The sequence below is a fragment of the Apteryx rowi genome, unplaced genomic scaffold (genome assembly GCF_003343035.1).
Source record: "Apteryx rowi isolate R43461 unplaced genomic scaffold, aptRow1 scaffold_126, whole genome shotgun sequence".
Lineage (NCBI taxonomy): Eukaryota > Metazoa > Chordata > Aves > Apterygiformes > Apterygidae > Apteryx > Apteryx rowi.
Window position 1 is genome coordinate 526,602 of NW_020447486.1, and position 19,849 is coordinate 546,450.

Sequence of the window (19,849 nt, forward strand, 5' to 3'; positions counted from 1 at the left end):
GAAAAAAGATTGTTCCAAAACAATTGTTGAATTCCTCGGGGAAGCTGCCCTCCTCTCACCTTTCTTGTAGGCAACAGTGAACTTTAATGAGCTACTAAACTAATAACATAACTGATTTTCTAGGGTTCAAGTAGCCAATAAATACCACTGAAGAGATTTACAAGTTATCAGTAAGTCAACTGAATTATAACATAAGTATTAACTTATGAGTCATTAAGACTTCCAGGCATGAGTTCCAGATGAAGCAAGGTTTTTTTTTCAGGTGTGTATTTTCCCCCATGTTAAATATATTACTGAACCCACTTTATTCTGTTTCTATTTTGATATACTATCATAACACTGGGTATGAGATGCTTCAGAGGTTGTGTCCATTTCAGGCATCTAGTCCAGCTAATTTCACAGTAAACAACATATGTATATGTATTTTTTATATATATGAGATTTGCAGAACAATTTTGAAGCCTGGTAGATTAAATTATAATGGAGGTGTGAAAAAACAGTTCCCTTTATAAGGAAAAAATAAAAAGTGGATACCATCAATATTAGTATGATTAAAATGAGTTGCATCAAGTCAGGCTTGCTCTCTATAGCTTTATGGAAGTGTACTTCCTGCTTCCAAATAGCTAGGCTTAAAATAATAATAATAAAAAAACCCTAAGTGTACACATTTGCTTTATTTGCAAATGCTACATACTACATATTGCTCCTGGAAGCAATGACTTTACTTTGTGCTTTATTTTGGCAGATTGTATTTTTGATAATTGAGTTCAAGACTACTTAAGCCTCATCCTGCAGCCTGAATTTTATGGAGCTGTAGTTAAGCAAAGYGTCAAATACTTATCTCTGTCCTCATTTGGATCCTGGGGCTACCATAACTTCCTCCAACTGCTACAGGTGACAAAGTACTGAAAGCAGACAGGGACTGCTTCTGCCCAGACTCCCTCCACTCCAACCGCGTTACCCTTCCAATGAGACAGAGAGAGGGGCAGAGAGAGAGACCGGGAAGAGGAACGTTTCCGTCAGTTATACGCCACACCAACGTCCACCCCCACATTGGAGTCGCTTCCTATAAACAGACTTGTAACCTCTACAGCTAGAAACTTGTCAGCATATTGCACAGTGCGTCCATACAGAGCCAGAGAGCCTGAGAAGTCCATATGTATCTGAAACTCAAGCCTAAATCAAATAATTGCTTCAGTAAAATAATGTTCCACTTCTTTATATTTAGAAAATCGGATTAGGAGTCCTTAAAAATACTTTAGTAGTACTGTTGAAACTTTTATGTTATTAAACTGGCAAAAGCATTAAGTGAAAGAGTCAAAATTAGGTAGCGCTTTTTTTTTCTTTTTTTTTTTTTGAAAGGGAGAGATGGAGGAAGAGGATGTTTTTGTTCTGGTAACTGGAGCTAGTGGGGGAAGTTATGCACAGAAAAAACGTGCAACACAACACTATCTAGTTGCAGGAGACTGTTACAATAGACAAAATAGGAATTATTTAGAAACAAGGAACTGAGAGAAGACATTTATTATAATAAATGTGACTCAAAATCTCAGACTGAACAGCAAAAACTGATAAAATTCCATCAAGCACTGAGGTGCAAATCCTGAAATTATCTGGAAATTAAAATTAATACACAGAGAACAATAGTGAGACCAAATTAGCACGCAGTACCAAGCACTAGAGGGCAGTCTAGACCTTCCACTGGCTGCTTGGGCTGGGAGAACCAAATTTGCAGTCCCACCCTCAATATTAAACTAAATTACCACCCTCCTGTACATGTAATGACTCCAAATACCATACTTGAATGCCTTAGCAAGACCAGGAGTGCAGTTCTTATTAAACCACATTTCTCACTACAGCAGTCTTTTCTAAAGACCCTTTTGTGTGAGATTAAAACTCCTCGCTGTGTGCACTACCACCTTGCGCCTATTTTGTGGTTTTCTGCCCAACCACGAAATCACAAGATACTTTCTAAGAGGCCCTGTTTATTAGTGCCCTTTAAGAGGGGGAAGTTAAGCACAGAGTAGTGACGAAACACATGAAAATGCAAATCCAGTAGCAGAATTACACAACTCCTCATCACATCCTTCAATCTAACCAAGTATTTATTACATAAACTTTGTTAATGGACTATAACAAAGAACTTAGTTTAGTCAGCGTATAAAAAAAAAAATCAGCAATTTCAGGCCAACTGATAAGTAAAGCCAAATAGCAAAGAAAGCTCATACACAGACAGGTAAATAGAACTATTTTCATAGATTTATTTGAAAAATACTTACAAAAGCAAGTATGTTTGACACTAAAATAGTTAAACTTATTCTGTGTTACATTGGTACAATTAAGCGTGCAGCATTAACAGTCTTTTCTGTTTGAAGCATTGTTAGTTTGCCTGAAGGAAGTGGGGAAATTTCTGGTTTACTGATGAATAGTGTCTCCCTGCCACTTCCTCAGTAGCAACTACAGCTGTGATCTCTGCCCAAGATCTCAGCAAACTGAAAATTGGGTTTGCCTCATAACCTGCCAGCCTGGCAAGTGTACATTTATTGGAACCTGAAAGGTAGGTCAGTTTTTCCCCCTAGTAAGGAACAGGAGGGAGGAAGGAGAGGAAAACGAAAGGACTGGTTTTGTATACAAAGAATTTACCAAAGCTACATTTCATGAAAGAGTCCTTAAAAATGTCCTTTTGGCCATGCTCCTTCAAAACACGCGCATACTTGGAACTTACCCGTAACCAATGTCCCTTAAACTTATCTTTCCTATAGCACTTTTTTGCTAGGAGAGGCTGGGACTAGTATAGCTACGATTCCCAATCCAGGACAGCAGTTCAGTAGTGTCAGAAAGAAATACAGTGCAATTAGTTTCCACATACTGTATAGCTACATTTTAAGACAAAACTGGCACAGATACCAACTGAAGTAGTTTGCCGTCTCCTTATAATCTACACCCAGGCAACAGCTATAGTCTGTTCACAGGGGGATTTTCCAGGGTGCATGGAGTGGAAGGGATCTCACCAGCCGTTATTCTGCATGGTGCCAGTAGCTGCTGCTGCTCGGGCCAGCATATTTCTGTGTGCCTCAGAAGCAGAAGAAAAAGTCCCATCCATCACATGAACTGGCAGTATTCGCCTCCTGCCAGGCTGAGGGGTGTAGCTGTTCTGTCGCCAGTCTTCCTCTGGGGGCATGTCAACCCTCCTTGGACCTGGAGCCTTAGTACAAGAGGGGGGCACGGGACAACCTTGAGGGGCCCCAGGATCCCAAGAAGGCTCACGGGGTAAAGTGCTGTAGTCTGTGCTGGGTGGCAGCCTGCAACCGACGGTATAAGATTCATGCATCTGACATTGTGAGGGCTGCTGGAGGAAGCCTTCCAGTGAACTCTTGGCTGGTTGGCCAGCATACTCCCCCCAGAGTGTCGTTCGTTTATCTGGTAATGTGGCTGTTTGTCTGGCAGCGTAGCTCATGTTTAGCCAGCGGCCAGTGAGACTTGATGCTCCACCTCCTAAATGCTGATTAACAAGAGGCCTTTGCACCTGGGAAAGGGTGCCTTTGGGTGCACAAGGTAGACTCCCATAACTCAGTGCCACACCTGGGTAGTCTTCACCTTGGAAAGCTTCACCCCTGTCAGGCACAACCAAAAGTTTCTGGATGATGTTCTTCTGATCTCCTGGGTGGGGTGGGTAGCGAGGGAAAAAGGGGTGGGGGGGGGAGGAAAGAAAGAAAGAAAAAAGTAAAAGGTTTGCTTAGTTATGTTTTATTTATTGCTGTTTCCTCACAGAACATAGGTGACAGAAAAAGCTAAACTAAATCACTAGTACTTCCAGTTACTGGTTGATGTGAGTGAAATCTAGCAGCACCTGTTCTAGCATTCATTTTCTTCTCTGCATTTCCTCCTTGCCCTACACTACAGCTACTGTCACAGACTTCACAAAACAAAGGATTTCTTTAGCAGCAATCTCTCTTGTGTCATCAAGAAGGAACCCAACATAATAATTCAAAGCTGGTAGATCAAACTGGTTTTGATGGCTTTCACAAGGAAAATAATTCTCATTCAGAAATTAGTTACTTATACCAGTACAACTGTGTGTGTGATTTGCTGGAATTAGTAGCTTGTGGAAGGATTCTTATACATAACTACATAGTGATGGGTTTTACTGCTACTTTTACGCAGGAGAAAATACCTCAAAAACGTGAACATGATTTTATACAAAAAAGTAGTCATCGTGTTTCCATAAAGATTATTCCCTTCCGTTATGTCCACTTAGCACAGCATCACTGAACATCTCAAAAGGGACAGAAAAGGAAAAAGAGAATGTGATTCATCCTTTCAAATTTCTGGAGGAATTCAGGCAGATAGTGAAACATCATTATGAAAGACGAGACCTGCAGAGCTATATTTCAGCAATATTTCTGATCATGAAGGAGGATGAAAAGTCCTGTGATTACCTGACGGTTTACGTGCCTTGCCCACCATGCTGGGCATCAGTACATCATGGGGTAGGTGCTGCACCTGGTTTGGGTTGTGCTGGGGATCAAAGGGAAACACAGGAGGATCATGGGGGAAAGGAAGGGAAGTGGAGCTGGAAGAACGGTGGCTGGTTTCCACTGGCATTTTCCTCATGTTTGGTGCTTCCTTTTACAAAATGAGAAAGGAGAAGAAAAAAACATAAAATGATGAGTAAACACAAAGTTGGGTTGAATCAAGCAACGATAGTGGTGATCCAAGGAAAGGGATGAGTCACCGGAACAAAAACATGCATCTGTATGTGAAAAAAATAAGCAACTCCAGCCATCCAATAAGGCTCTCACTGCAGTGGTGAGCTACTTCGGAGGATCACTTCAACTGACTGGAAATATACCAAGGAGAGGCAAGCCATGGACTTGGGGTTCACACTGGCACATTAACAAACAAGTCACTGACTTGAGCCCAGAGACTAATTTGAACAGTAGCAACAGAGAGCCATCCTATCAGCCGTCTCTGTTGTGGGGATAAAAACCTTCAGCAGAGGGACCAGTGGCCAGCTAGGGGTTTTAACTTGCTTCTGCCACCACTTCCAGGCACATGTTGAAGCCCCAAGTAAAGCATGCTGAGGAGCAAATATTACATATTCAAGTTTACGAGTTTACATATTCCTGGCTCATGGCACTCAGCACAGTTGGAAATTTATCAACCAGTCTGAATAACTGATTTTGCAATTCATACTCTTCTATGCTTATTATGCAGTTGGTTTCAAATCAAATCTTAAGCGCAGTTAGCAAAAAATTAGATCCAAGCCAAACTTTTGTATTAAGATCTGGTTATGCTGCTAAACACCAGCAATAATCTATTACTGTTTTTCTCACTGGCAGTTTTAACTTACACCTAAGATTGCTTAACAAAGATAACACAGGAAAATCAAATTCTCTCTATTTTTAGTTGCTTCCTGTATGTAATTGGCAGCATTATGTACCATTACTTAAATTATCTTCCCTTTATGCTTACTTTTACTTGCTAAATGCCACTTGCTGAATATACCCACAAGAGAGCAAAAACTTTCACATGACTACTGTAATCTCTTTTTAAAGTCACAGGTGTATTAAGAACTTTACTGAAAAATAACTCTAAGTCAACTGAAAAAAAAAAAAGTTTTTATACTGGATGTCTTTGTATACCAGCAAGTAATACTAGCTTGCATGCTCATCAGCTGCAACTGGTACAACTCCGCAATGACTCCTGAAGGAGACGTTATTTAAATAAAAGCTTGTTCTTCTTCCAAAAAGAGAGCAAAAAAATCCACAAAGATGTCATCATCTTCCATCACCTTGCTTATTATCCAGTTGTCTGCTGTCTTGTTTATTTATTATCTACTAAAGGCAGACAGAGAAAACAGGAATGCTAGATGCAGCTGACAGCTCTTTGAAAAACTGCACATTATTCTACTTACAAAACTGTGAGAAGAGACCAAGGTCTCTTCTCTGTTTGTGATGACTGTCCCACTGAGACTGCGAGCAATGCGACGGAAATTCTCTGCACTGTACATTTCCTCCTCTTCTGGTTCCCTATGTTCGCCGGTATACATGACCTGCAGACAATATCACGCATTTCAGAAAAGGTCTCTCCATAATATCAATTTTGTATAGTAATTATCAGGAAGAGATCAACCTAAATCTAATAAACTACTGCAGTGAAATTCTATGGCCTTTTCTTTTCTGAAGGCCTTCATTCAGGTCTTAGCTCAGGGTGAGAGAAGCTAGCAGTAGTTGGAAACTTCTTTGTGTTGTTGTTTCTGACCAAGGAATATTACCATCCAACTACAGACTGTAGCAAATACCAGATTAAACCCTAGTCTTTCAAGAAATGTAGTGACACAGTCAACAAAAGAAAAGAAAATACTAGTTCCACTGCAGGTGACGATAATATCAAGAAGAAGTTTACATAAGTTGCAATGCATAACAGTTCATGATAATATGTTTGAAGAGACTTAGACCTTAAAGTTTTCAGGTGTACATGACCTTAAAGTCAGAATTTAGATAATATTATTGCATGCAAGTTGCATGCAGCATGAGTCACTCGTGTTTTAGCTAATTAATCCTGAGCTAGACTGCACTTAAAATTCTCTCTGAAGCTAACATCAATGATCCCACTGCCTTTTTACAATGTATTCCACTTCTCCCATTGTAAATTCTTTCACTCACAAGAGTCTTAGCCCTTCCCTCCCTAGCACGTCTTAGTAATTTGTTATCACCTTGGAGACAGAAGAGACACTGGCTCCATACAGACTGCGCTCGATCTCTGCTGTTGGGGTTTTCGAGAGACCCATGCCAGCCGTAGCATGCAGCTTCTTCACATTTAGGTTTGCAGAGACTGGGAAAGAAATAAAATGGTATGGTTAAACTCCAGGCTTGAATGAGTATTATGATACAATTTTATCTGTCTTAGATCTGACTCTGGCATGGAAAGACTATACACACAAACTGGGAAGTAATTAGAGATTCTTTTGACATTAATACACAAGCTAATTCCCAGAATCCCCTAGGGGAGAAAGTCCATCAGGATACTCACTTCTGTTTCACTTGCCCTTGTGCAGGCTTCTAGGGAACAGTTATTGAACTTATAACAGAGTTAAGCTACTTGGGGTAAACAAGATACCATCTTTAAGTCGTTCCCCGCCTCCCCCAAACTCCATTTGTTCCCATCCAATGCTACATTTATCAGCCATTTGTTGTGCTGGTTAACTATGCAGAAGTGTTATTTTTAAATGAAGACGACTACAGTTACTTCATTTCAGTGCAAACCCACAACCGGTAATAAACTTGAAACCTGAAACTTCTTAGGAAATACATAGGCAGATCAGTGGCCTAATAAAAAAAATCCATCACAGGGAATCTATCTATAAATAAAGCAAAGTTGAGGTGCCGGTAGCACCACATTTTCTGCATTGAGGAAGCGTTTGGAAGATTATCTCTTTGGGCCTTCATCCCCTGGCATAAATCTCTAGTAATAGAACAGTGGCATTTTCACCATGAGTCTGAATACAAAGGTCTGACAAAAATAGTTGCTATGGGGCAGAAAGCTTAAAAGACATTTGCACATGAATAGATAATCCAAGACAAAAGTGAGAAAGAGCTGTCCCAGATCYACTCAGGTAAATTTCATCCAGTTCATTACAGTAGATGAATTGGATCAACTCAAGATCCAACCGAATTTTTAACAGAATTTGCAGAATTTAGGAAGAAACATTTGAAAGTCACAGCACATCAGAAGTAAAGATCTCACATGGAACTTAACTTTAGCAGAATATCTGTATCTCATCCCTCAGATATGAGGTGGGAAAACAGGAAAGAGAAGTGTCAACATAAGAAATATGGAATTTGATGACAGAACTCCTTGGCTCCAGTTAACACTAAAGCAACTGGGCTTTATCCTGTTAGATATCTAGAAAGACGTTCAAAATCAGTATGCTAAGAAGGAACACCTAGAGACCTTCTGATCCAAGCCCATACAAGAGAGTACCAGTGATGTCAGATCTTGCCTAACCCTGAAAGGAAACCAAAGACCCTGAATGGAAAATGATCTTCTTAGGATGTGTTATCTGGTCTGCCAGTGTAGTGCAAGACAAGAGAATTTCATAGAGTAYAAGAGCTGTTGAATAAAACCTGTTCAAAAAGAGTTTACTGTCAATATTCCCTCTGGTCACAGCATGTCTTCATTTGTCAGAAAAGATGGAGGCTCCACCCCCATAGGTGCAGGGAAAAACCTGCCTTGCATATATATTGCAATATACACATCACTTTGGTACCCATAAAGTTTTGGACAGCCTTGTATCTGACCAGAAAATTTGTAGCTCTAATGCAATGGCATGGAGCCTAGAGAACTTTGTTTCACTTGTGCTGAGCAGAGAATTAATGTTGTCCTACCCGAGGCAGCAGATTAGGTCAGCTTAAGTGGAACCAGACTGCTAGCACCAGGCTGTAATTGACTGGGTGGCTCCAGCAATGTCAGAGCTGTTCTCACCAAAAGCAACAGAATACGTTAGTTTGCTTTTGGCACCAACTAATCTAAAAGGTCTCAAAGACAGTGCAGATCATGCTCCCACAGGACCACTTTCACAAGTAATTTTCCAGAAGTAAAAGTAGGTGGTCCTTAGCAAAAAAACAAGTTCAGCTCTAACAGATCTGGAAACACTTTTAAAAGTTATTCCAGGTACAGATTAAATTCTCATATACTAATCAGTTAAAATTCACAAATTTGGAGAACACTCATTTTGGACATAAAAATAGCTTAATAAACTCCCAAGGTGATGCAGGGCTTCCAGACAAAGTTCAGTAGTCTTGGCCTAAACAGCTAGTTGCCTGCTCAAAAATAGGATCAATTATTCTTTTGCCATTCTACAGATATTTTCTGTTTGCCAAGATCAGTGACTACGCTGAAGCCTCCCCAGGCGGTACTATGACAGTGCTTCTCTATCTTTACAGTCAGAACGTTTTCAGAATCTGCGACCTGAATCTTTCTGCATCTGTGTACAGATTCAGGCCCCTTTAACTAAACTGACTGGAAAAGATACCTTCGCCTAATAGTGGTGTGTGTAGGCTGGTCAACCAAGAAAAACAGCTGCAGAATTCTTACCTGATTGGTCAAATGGATACCTAGCACTGTCCTGTCTTCCCAAGAGAGGCCTTGCGGCCTGAGATGCCTGCAGACTAGTCTGATAGAGGGATTCCAGTTCTGAGAGCTCCTGTTCTGTGTCTTGATTCCACTGTAGATGCAGATGTACTGGGATCCTGCTCAAGTCATCTCCAACTGCTCTCTGATCAGAAAGGGATGGACTCCTCCCAGGTACAGGAAGCCATTCAGTATTCTTATTATCCTTCTGAGAACTGTAATACCTAGTAACGTTATTCACCCAACGGTCCACAGGCATAGAAGCAACCATGCTACTAGTAGCTCCATCATCCCCCTGTTTCATTCCTCCATCATGACAGTGCCTTTCCAGGTAGGGTGCAGGGTCTGCTATATTCTGTCCACCTCTTCTATACAGCTCTTCACTGTGAGGACAAAGACTCTTAGAAGCAACAAGCTGGGCACTAAAACCCTCCAAAGAAACTACCCCGTCCCTAATATCCACAGATGAGTGCAATTTTTCAGAAGATTGGTTTCTGTTCTCTTGGCCTTGATGGATTAGCTGTCTGTAACCAGAGGGTGAAGGGTTGATGAAAGATTTTTGTATTAGATTTGGAGGCTTCTCATCCTGACACACTGTAGCAATCCAGCCTTTTTCACGAATACCTTTCCTCTGGGAGACTGCATGCATTTTCTGAAACTGCTCTGCCAAGGAGCGAACATGTCCCTTCATACTAAAAGCCTCAGATTTGCAACCTTCTGCTGTGCCATATTCATCCTGTGAAGGTAATAGAATCTCATGGCTGTTTGCTCTGGAGTACTGATTTGTTTTCTGTAAAGGATCCAGGGAGCACTGCAGTGAAGGGGATGAAGCTGCAGGGGTCATTGCATGATAGCCCCCTAAATGATCAATGCTGGCCCGTACTGGAGAGCTTGAAAGTTTGGAACAAGGGCTGTGCTGGCCATCTTTTTCAGGAGATGCTGCTTGTGGTGGATGTGGACAGGGAAACAGTGTAGGCAAAGACCCAAAGTTTACTGTGTTAGCCTTGGTTTTGTACTGAGGTGCAAGAATAGCTGTTATGTTATGAACCTCTTCTAACTTGCTGCTACTGCAGCATTCCCTATAGTCTTTTGGCCCTGTGGCTGTGGTCTCAACAAATTCCACACTACGGTGGGCATCATTTTCAGTTCTTGCAGACCTCTCTGTCAACCCTTGCCTATAGGGAAAAGAGGGAACTTGGTCATGAAAATCAGCAGAAGCAGACTGGAAGTTTGGAGAGGTCCTGTTGGATGGATTGCTTTCAGAAGGGGGCAAGGAGGAAGACTCTGGATATAATGATGAGTGCAATTCATGGCAGGAAGCAGGTGGGTGGAAGAAAGAACTGGACCCAAATTCCACTTCTTTGTTGGGTTCCAGTGGTACCTCCTGGCTCAGCAGTACTTGGAGCGGGCCAGTCTGTTCACTAAAACACACAGAAGGGTAAATGATTAGCAGTAGGCATTGCTTACGTTATCCCTAGGATGCAGAACTTACACTATGTGACATACACCTCAACACACTTTTCTTCACCTAATTGGATTCTAGAGAATTTTGTATTAATTCAACAGATACATACACGTTAGTCCTTTGTGTCCAAGTCTAATTTTCTACTGTAATTGATCTGTTGAATCCATTTCATATTTTTAAGAGTATTTTATTATAAATATACTCTTTATAAACTTTCAATATTCCTGTAGAGCACCCTAGGCACTTTAACCAGCAGCCTGAGAGTGTGGGTAGAAATAACTATAAGAATAATAGAAATAGCATTTATATAAAATAAAACAATCCTTTCCAGCATTGACATATTAGATATTTTTGTAAACATTCCGGACAAGTTCATAATCTGAACATGAACTGACAACTTTTCCCATAAGGTCCTCTCTCTTCAGGTAACTCTGTGAAGAATGAGTTGAGAAATGGAAGAAACAGGTTGAAATCTCTCTCCTATTATCTTTGTATTCTCAGCTTTGAAATACTTAACCAGCAAGTTAAAGTTAGATAAAGTTCAAGTTAAATACAGAACTATTACTTCCTAATAGTTTATATTTCAAATATATTTCTACAGAATAATTTGTACTCGTCTTATGTACAAATGTAAGACAATTATGTCCTTGGGTCACACTTGTCCTTGACATTTTTCTGCATTTAATTGGCATTTTAATGTGTGGACAGAATAATAAAAAAAAAAGTATCAAATCCAAGTGCCTGTGGAAAAATGGAGGAATACAAACAGCTCACAGAGAACTTAAGGAAATCAGCCCAGTTTAAAAGCAACCAAACTGAAAACTTCTTCTGTTACTCAGAGCACTGCTTATTGTTTACTAGAGTAACACATTAAAAAAAAATACAAGTTTGCAGAATCAACACTGTGCTCAAAAACTGAGTACAATTATTTTTAAAGGATAAAAGGACTCTCCTGTAACTATAACCTCATTGCTTTGCTTCCTCCTTGAGAGGCAAAGGACAAAAGTTATAATGAAGATCTAGCTGATACGCATAGCAGAATGACCTTGTCTGTGAGTAATTGCAAACTTTGCACTGTTTACAGTGTTATTTATATCAAAGCAAGAGAACAAAACTCTGGTTACGAATAGATTATCTTTTCATTGGCTGCAACATTAACATTTGTTTCAACAGAACTTTTTGCAAAAGTAATGTTCTTTTCACAGAGCAGCAGTGAACAAGTTCAGCATTAACAAAATTAGTTTAGAAAGTTCCTTTCTTTCATTTTCTTAGAATCTGCCAAACTGCATAATTGGGGCTCTGAATTTCTCCTGTAAAAGAGGATGTAATGGATCCCTGATTGACAAAAACATCAGCCCTCATTACATATAATTCAACTACTGAGGGAAAAGAAAAGAACATTTTGAACTATAGCCTGGCAGGTGTGCAAATTAACTGAATTGCAGTATGTAACTGTATGTGGCATTTTAAAAAAAGGAAAAGAAAAAGGTTTCTCACATGAGATGTCATCTAAGCATCTGGTAGCACAGCATATAAGAAAGGGGAGAGGAAAGAAAAGTAACAAGAAGCAGCCTAGAAACTGGGTAGGGATAGTCTAGTGTTTGGAGGGAATGGCATGGGAAGAAAGGAAGATTAAGATGCATGCTAAAGAGGGTAGGAGCAGAGGATCAGTTAGAGCACAGAGTTCATTGTGCTATAGTTAAAATCAGTATGGAAGAAAGAATCATGAAGAGATGCTGAAGAGGCTGCTAAAGCCAGGCTACAGGCAGCTGGGAAGCACAGAAAGAGAGGAATGACACAGCATCACTGGATCCAAGAGCTGTACCAGCGCACCACTAGAGAAGTGGACTAGAAAAAGATCAATATATTTGACACCTCTCAGACTACAGAGCACTAATACACATGTTGATTGCTGTCCCCAACATAAAAGCTGCTATAGCAAGACTTTCACTATAGTACTCCTTTACTGATTTAAGTCCTGAAATTACTCCCCATTTTAAAGTCGCACATTTCATCTTAACACACACATCCCCATGTAATCAGGCTATTATCTATTGTATTTTTTCCCTCAGTGCACAAAATGTTGGTGCTGTCAGGAAGTGCCTGCTAGAATTCACTGTCACAGACCACATTTTGAACACATGCACAGTGAACTATGCTACAAAAACTGGAAAGAAGAGGTAGCTGACCCTCCTGTAATGTGATCGAACCTAAGAAAGAAAGAAATGAGGAATGACACCACAGGATTTGGACTATCCAGGGGAATATACAGAGTTCACTATTTCCTTCCAGACTGTACTGCTTATAGAGGCAGCTCAGGTCTGGTCTAGGCGATATACTTGGACTACCTTGTAGACTGGGCCATGGTGCCACCCTGTGGTGGGTGGCAGCTTGGCGGCGGCAGCGGCTGCGATGGCTGTTGGTGCTGCATGCGATCCTGGAGGCTCCGGGCTTTTCGGATACTGATTTGCAGCTTCTTATCGACTAGGGCTCTGCTGTGAGTGCTAGAGCTGGCATCATGCATGGCAAGTCTTAGTTTAGCTAAAATGCAAAAGAAAACATAGCAGAAACAAAAAAAAACAGAAAAAAGGAATAAAATTGGAAAAAAAAAAAGAAAAAAGATGCAGCAAGAACGTAAAACATGGACCATGCAAATATTGCCATGAAAGAGTTCACAAAGATGCTACTGTTTCCATTAATGCACATTCAGCTTAGCCATGTGTCCAAACAAGTTAATTGAAACTAAACCAAAATGAAGTTGCAAAAAATTATTTATGTTTCAGCCAAACTTTTTCATCCCCTTTACACAGACTCTTTCCAACCCTACCACAATTCTACTTCTTTCTTCATCTATCCTTCTCCTGTATCTGGGACTTCCTTTATGTGTAGAAGTATCCAGCTGGGATCTGAAATCTAGCATGCATCTTGTTGGAATGGAAGCTAATATAGCTTTCACACTAGCAGTACATTGCCCCTTAATCTGCAGCCCGTAAGAGCCAATTTCTAAATGCAAAGGCACAGTAACTACCCACTCTGTCTGCAACTCTTCTATACAGACAGGCAGGAGCGTGGGGTGAGACAGCCAGCCAGTCATAATGGAAAAGACTGAAAATAAAATGAAATCACATAGCACACATTCCCAAAGGTCACCAAATGCACTTAGCACTTCATCGTCCTGATTTCCYCCTCCTCCCCCCAAGATTTAGGTACAGCATAGCTCATTCCTTTTACTCTAGAAGACTCTAGAGTGGGCTACCTTTTTCTTCCTATGCTGCAGCCTCCTTGAGGATGGGTGAGCTTAGTCCCCTTTGTAATTCAGCCTAAAGGCTGGGAAAAACTGTGAATCGAGGGCACAGTGGCAGGAGGAGTTACCTACCGGGTGCTTACTGAAACGCACCTATTAGCATCAAAAAGGACACATCGGCAACCCAGTGCTGTTGCTGTCATAGCACTGAACTAAGCAATGTAAAGGAACGCTAACACAAAAAAGAAAGGGGATGAAGGGAAATGAGACTAAAATCCCCAAAAGGGAACACTTGAAAAAGGCAAAGTTCTGTCTCCCAACACCTTTCTAAAGACCAGCAGGATCCCTATATTACCATCGGACCATTTAAGGTGATTCAATGTTACAGACTTTTTTTCTGTGATATTAGTAAATAGTCAGAAGCGCAATAGCTGAGGCGGTTAGGGTTACTTACATATAGCTTCGTTACAGAGAGCCAAAGCTGCAGCACAATCCCCCTTCTGCTCCTGATTCAGCGACTCTTCAAAGATTGAGTCTGCCTCCTGCATGGACTTCTCAAAGCCATCACTCCTCCCTGCAACAGGCAGCACCCTTCATTTTTTTTTCATTCTTTGTAGAACGCTCGCTTACCCTCATCCCCGTTGGTGAGCACCAAGTTCTTCCACATATCAAGTCACTGATGGTAGGCCTCTCGCAGAGGCTGCATATATCCCAGACCACCTACTGCAACATCTAAACTTCACTAAACAGAAGTGCAAATTGAGCACCCTGACATGCTTAAGTCACACAAGCACTGAAAATTATGTGAAACAGATTTTTTCCCCTCAAACTTTGTTTACTTGAGAGTGTGTACTGGCTTAATATGTTATTTTCAACAACCTAAACTGGTACAAAAGATGGTATGGACATACCACAGACTCAATTCAGACGACTTCTGTCAAGTACAAATTGGCCTGAATTTCTAATTATATCTAAACCAAAATGAATTAGTAAAAGAAATACAGCAGGTCAGGACTTTCCCTGAACTACATTATCACAAGTCCCCTGCCAAAAATCATCTGTCTCCTCTCCAGATATCCAATTACTTCCATACAAAAGGTCTTCAATTTGAAACACCTGAGATGCCCAGGGGACAATACTCAGACTTGAGTGTGAGTGTAAATGGCTGCAAGAGGCTCTTCTACAAACATCTATTAAGTGCATACACTCACTGCTGAAAGAGGCATTACAGAATATGAAAGCCCAACGGTCTTGCAGCTTTAGGAGGAAAAACGCAAGGGGAGCTGAGAAGAAAGGATTAACAGTCTAGAATTCTTTGGGCAACAATTTAGAAAAACAGTGCTGGAGAAAAGGATAAATCATCCTTGGACACAGAAGAGAAAGAAAAACACTGTGKCCTGGCATAAAAACAATTGAGACAAAGAAAATGCCTAACCTTGTGTCACTTATTAGGCATTATGCAAGTCATGCAGTAAAATGTATGAGATCAAACAAGGCAAGGGGAAATAAAACAAAATAAAAAATTCAAGCTTAATTTTTTAAGTTCCCTGTGTTATGGTAGAGAATGTGAATAATTTCTCAGTCAAAAACTACAATTTTTCAGCTTGCATAACATATATTCTATGGCCTGATCTGCTCCCTAACACCCTCATGCACACATGCAAACACAAACTTTCTTATTCCATGAACCCCAAAGAACTCTTATGAAATGTATTTACTGCAGAGAGAAGTGAAACTTGTTAGAGCAGAGAATCAATCAAAAAGCACCTTCAGTTCCAAAATCAAGACTCCTGAGGCTCATAAGCAAGGCAAGTATAACTAAAGTTAGCTTTCTTTGCATGAATTTAGCAATTTACTTGAAGGAAATGAGTCACAAACGTTCCGGAGTTCTGCGTACAAGCAAGCCTTCCAGGCAGCCAAGCAGTCTGCTAATGTTAAGCTATTATATCTCTGACTGGGGTGGGGAGAGGCTTAGCAGGAACAAATGAAGATCTTCCCAGCTCCCAAGTCAGTGACTAATAAACTCCTCAAACCTTCCACTACAGTCTTCTTGGATTTTAAGCATTATTCTAGTTCATTTTCTTTTATCGAGGAAAAGCTTAGCAATCTTTGCTTCTACCAACTAACTCGATGTGAGGTCAAAGGGGAATGTTTTGGAGAACTACGCTGCTATCTCTGGGGCAGGGGGAGTGGGGAAGACAACACCTTTGTGGTCAAGAGCAGAGGTTAAATTTTCAATTCATTAGTATTTACACTACAAAAATAAACACTACTACTAATGAAAAGGTATCTTTCCACTTTGGTAGATCAGAATTTTTCAACTGGTTACTTGCAGGTCACAGCAGGACCATAAGAGATAACCAAGCAGCTCACTGACAGCCAGCAAAAGTTAGAAAAACATCCCCAGAGCCGCTCGTTCCCGTGGAGATCGCATTTTTCAGCTGCCGTTGATACGGTGCCATTGCAGCTGCTGAGCAGCTGGCACGGCTGTAGGCTCCCAAGCGCTAGCTGCGATCTGGAGTGACCCCGAGCTGGCGCTGCTGCGGGTACCACTCTGAATCTTCCCCCTGCCCTGCAGCACACAGGCCCCTCGGCTCCTGAGGCCCCCCCCTGCGGCAGCAGGTCTGAGCAAGCAGTGGGACCCCAGGAGGCCTGGTAACACAGGAGCGCACAGGCCAGAGCGACTCGGTGGGGTCGCCCCACGCACCTTCATGCATTCGTGAGGGCAGAGTCTGGGCATTCACAGCACTTGCCTTGGCTCTGCTGACCCACCGAGAGCCCCAGCGTCAACTCTCTGCCAGGCCTCAGGCTCCACGCTCAGCTCTGGCAATGTACTTCACCCCACCTCCGCTGCGACTCCCCTGAGCGGCCACCAGCACCTGGGAGACTGAGGACTAAAACAGAGGCGCTACATGTGAATCCTGGCATCAAGGTCCTTCTGCCTCAGCTTCCTTCTTCCAGTTACACCTCCTTTGCTGCTGCTGTTCCCTGCCAGGATTGTGAGAAGCCAGGGAAAAAGACAGATCCTCTTAATGTTTGGCTTTCATTTCTTTTTTTCTATTGTGGTCCCTTAGGAAAGATGTGTAAGCTAAACCCTTGTCCAGACTTCTGACATTAGTCCCAGCAGTGGGAATTATAAGGGCAGGAATGAGCAGAATTGATTAGGCCAGTGATACTGCAAGAAAAAAAACAGAAATAAAACCATGGCCTAATCAGACAAGCTCTGCTGCGGGCACACCTGGAGAGTCTGAAAAGTGCAAACTGCCCTACTGTTTTCAAGAGGTTGGTCGAAGCCTTATGGCAAAATCTAGAGGTCAACATCGGTAACAGTGTGCATCACCACATAAAAATGAAGAGGTGCAAATACAGTAGAAATACCTCTGCAAAAGGCAGCTTTACTTTGCTGTCTCATTTAAGACATAACTTGGTCAAAATATAACATAGTCTCCAGCCCTCAAACACGGTTTTCTGCATACTACAGGACTGAAATTGATGTTTTTCACTAATCAAAGATACAAAATTATACTTTGGGGGGAGGGGGAAGAGAGGGACAAACAGAGACAGACAGACACTTGCAATAGAAAAATGTAAGTTCAAAGGTTCAAAAAACTTCAGCACTACAATCCTGCAAAACATATTCCACTCAAAAAGTTACCCTGATTCTGTAGTTCATCTAGATCCATGAACCTGCTGGGACGGGGATTAAAGCCCATTGCTGCCTCCATTTCCTTTTCTCGTTTCCTGCGTAGTTCTTGCTCCTGTGCTCTCCTTGCCACCTCCTCTTGTAATTCATCTAGTTCACTCTTTAACGGGACAAGCATCCCTCCTCCTTTAAAAAAAAAAAAAAAAAAAGTTATATTTGATTGCAAAACATAGCAAAACCTCTTAAAGTTTTTTTTTTTGTATAGTTATTCCAAAACGGTACTTTTTTTTGAATCTCTTTTTATCTTTTCCATAAGCTTATTTTAGGCAGGGAATAAAAAGAAACACAAGACTGGCTAAATTGCACCTGAAGAACATACAAAATTTGTAACTAGCGAAACATGACGAGAGCATACTTATTTTATTCACTGTATGGGGGTTAGGTTTTCTGAGGGGGCAGGACAGCGCTCCAGTGTCATTCAGTCAGTGGCTACAGAAATCCTTATTTTGACACAAAGGAAAAGCTGCACAAATAGCACGTATGAGCAGCAAGGGAAAGCCTTATGCTGACTTAGCAATATTCATGGAATTATGTTTTTAACTCCAATTTGTGGTTTAAAAAAATTTCACTCTAYGTATTTCAGACTTGGACTACACAGTTCGAATGCTCTCAAATGGTTTAGTTAGATGTGTAATTTATATCAACCTAGCAAAAATCAACAATGTCATACGGGACTAGGTTAAAAGCATGGCGAGGTTTGTTTTGTTTTAACTCTAAACTGGATCCATATTAGGGAGCTATATTGTTTCACCTGTACTGGTCTCTAACTGACAGCGGTAAATGGATTAAAAGAGTTGTGCATATCCATTAAAAGTAACATTAATTGGAAAGAATACAATTTACATTAGAAAATAGCAGGTTGACAGAGCAAGACCATGGAATTTCAGATTACAAATTCTGCTTTGTTAAATTTTACTTTTAAAACCACCCAGAAGGCAGCTCATATGAATGTAAATACAAATAGCTTTTATAAATAATCAAGACCATCTGTATGCTAACTCAAAAGCTTCAACTATGAGTTTGAGTATCATCTAGGATACAGCCTTGATATCAGTAGATCCAGAATTCCTACTGATAAATGTTGATGCCAGTTTTATCATTAAGCCTCACTGGAACTCTCAGCAGAGAAATGGCACTGTCCACCTCTTACAGCTTGGAGCTATTGTGAACAGCACACAGCGTTTTCCTATATTATAAATACATGGTTAGCTTAAATATACAAGAACTACTCAAAGTGCATCTCAAGGCTGAATTTTTTAAAGCAAATTAATAAGCAATGCCAAACAAAATTGAATTGTTATAGTTAGAAAATCCCAATCTATTATGCTCAAAGAAAGATTTTTTTCCCCTCCTCCAAATCTTTTGTTCATTTACTAGTTGCATCTTGCACACTTTGATACAAATTTTACAATACTGTCCCAGACTCCCCCCTTCTCCCTGCCCCAAGCAATTTGGTCTCCACTTGCCTCCTCTATATTACTGACTCTGGTAGAAATGCGGCAGCATTGCTCGCAGCTCCCCTGCAGCGCAGCCCGTCCCTGGATCCACTGACCCAAGAAACAGAGAATGAAACAGAAGCATCTGAAGAGAGAACCCTACGCTGATGCTGAAACCTTGAGGCTTCTTGTTGTGCTTGTAATTTGTAAACAACACTACGCCAAGTTAGCCAGATCGTTAGCTTTGGTAAGTAAAAGGGATTCCAATTGAATCTCCCTAAGTAGATGAAAAGGGAAGAAAATAATCCCCTATCAGTTTCCCAATTCAGCAAAAAGCAGTCTTCATTCTTGCTTTAACTATGACATATATTCAAAAAAGTATCTCCCCTCCTCCTTCCCTCCCTTTCCCTTCCCCACACAATCTCTAGAATAAAATATTTGCTCAGAAGGATAAACAAACAGAATGCATATCTGCAGAAAAGCTCAGCTTTAGCTCAGACATCTTGTAACCATTATCCATTCTCATTTATGACAATTTTGAATTTTGTATGCCATTATGAGCTTCTTTTCAGGCTTCATCAATCCTACTAAGTTATTATGAGTTATTTTTGGGAATATATTTTCCACTGATGGCAGAATACTGAATTATGGGAAAGACTGGGAAAGAGCTTTACTTTATCAGTTAAGTCAATGTTCAAAAAAGGTTGCTAGAGCAACATGACCAAAGGAATATTCCAATAAAGTTTTTGCAATCCCTTCTGGTAAACTGAAGTCATATCTTACAAAGCTGTATTATATTCCTTAATGTTTCTTTTCCCTTTCCTATAATTTCACTGTGAAGATAAACATGCAGAAAGTAAAGAAGT

The 19,849-nt window shown here is 40.8% G+C and overlaps 1 protein-coding gene across 6 annotated transcripts in view; it reads right to left on the reverse strand.

The window, feature by feature from the left end:
• Positions 1–2,241: 2,241 nt before the first annotated feature.
• Positions 2,242–19,849, reverse strand: part of USP54 (ubiquitin specific peptidase 54) — a 90,578-nt gene continuing 72,970 nt past the window's right edge. For 4 of the 6 annotated variants that reach the window (XM_026055859.1, XM_026055858.1, XM_026055861.1 and 1 more), the window contains 8 exons: positions 17,500–17,673; positions 14,299–14,418; positions 12,949–13,141; positions 9,100–10,556; positions 6,719–6,837; positions 5,918–6,055; positions 4,440–4,626; positions 2,242–3,660 (listed from right to left, as the gene is read on the reverse strand). In XM_026055859.1, coding sequence (XP_025911644.1) covers positions 3,008–3,660; positions 4,440–4,626; positions 5,918–6,055; positions 6,719–6,837; positions 9,100–10,556; positions 12,949–13,141; positions 14,299–14,418; positions 17,500–17,673 — 3,041 coding nt within the window. In that variant the 3' untranslated portion in view covers positions 2,242–3,007. The remainder of the gene's footprint in view (positions 3,661–4,439; positions 4,627–5,917; positions 6,056–6,718; positions 6,838–9,099; positions 10,557–12,948; positions 13,142–14,298; positions 14,419–17,499; positions 17,674–19,849) is intronic. The other 2 variants (XM_026055862.1, XM_026055860.1) reach the window with 1 other exon arrangement.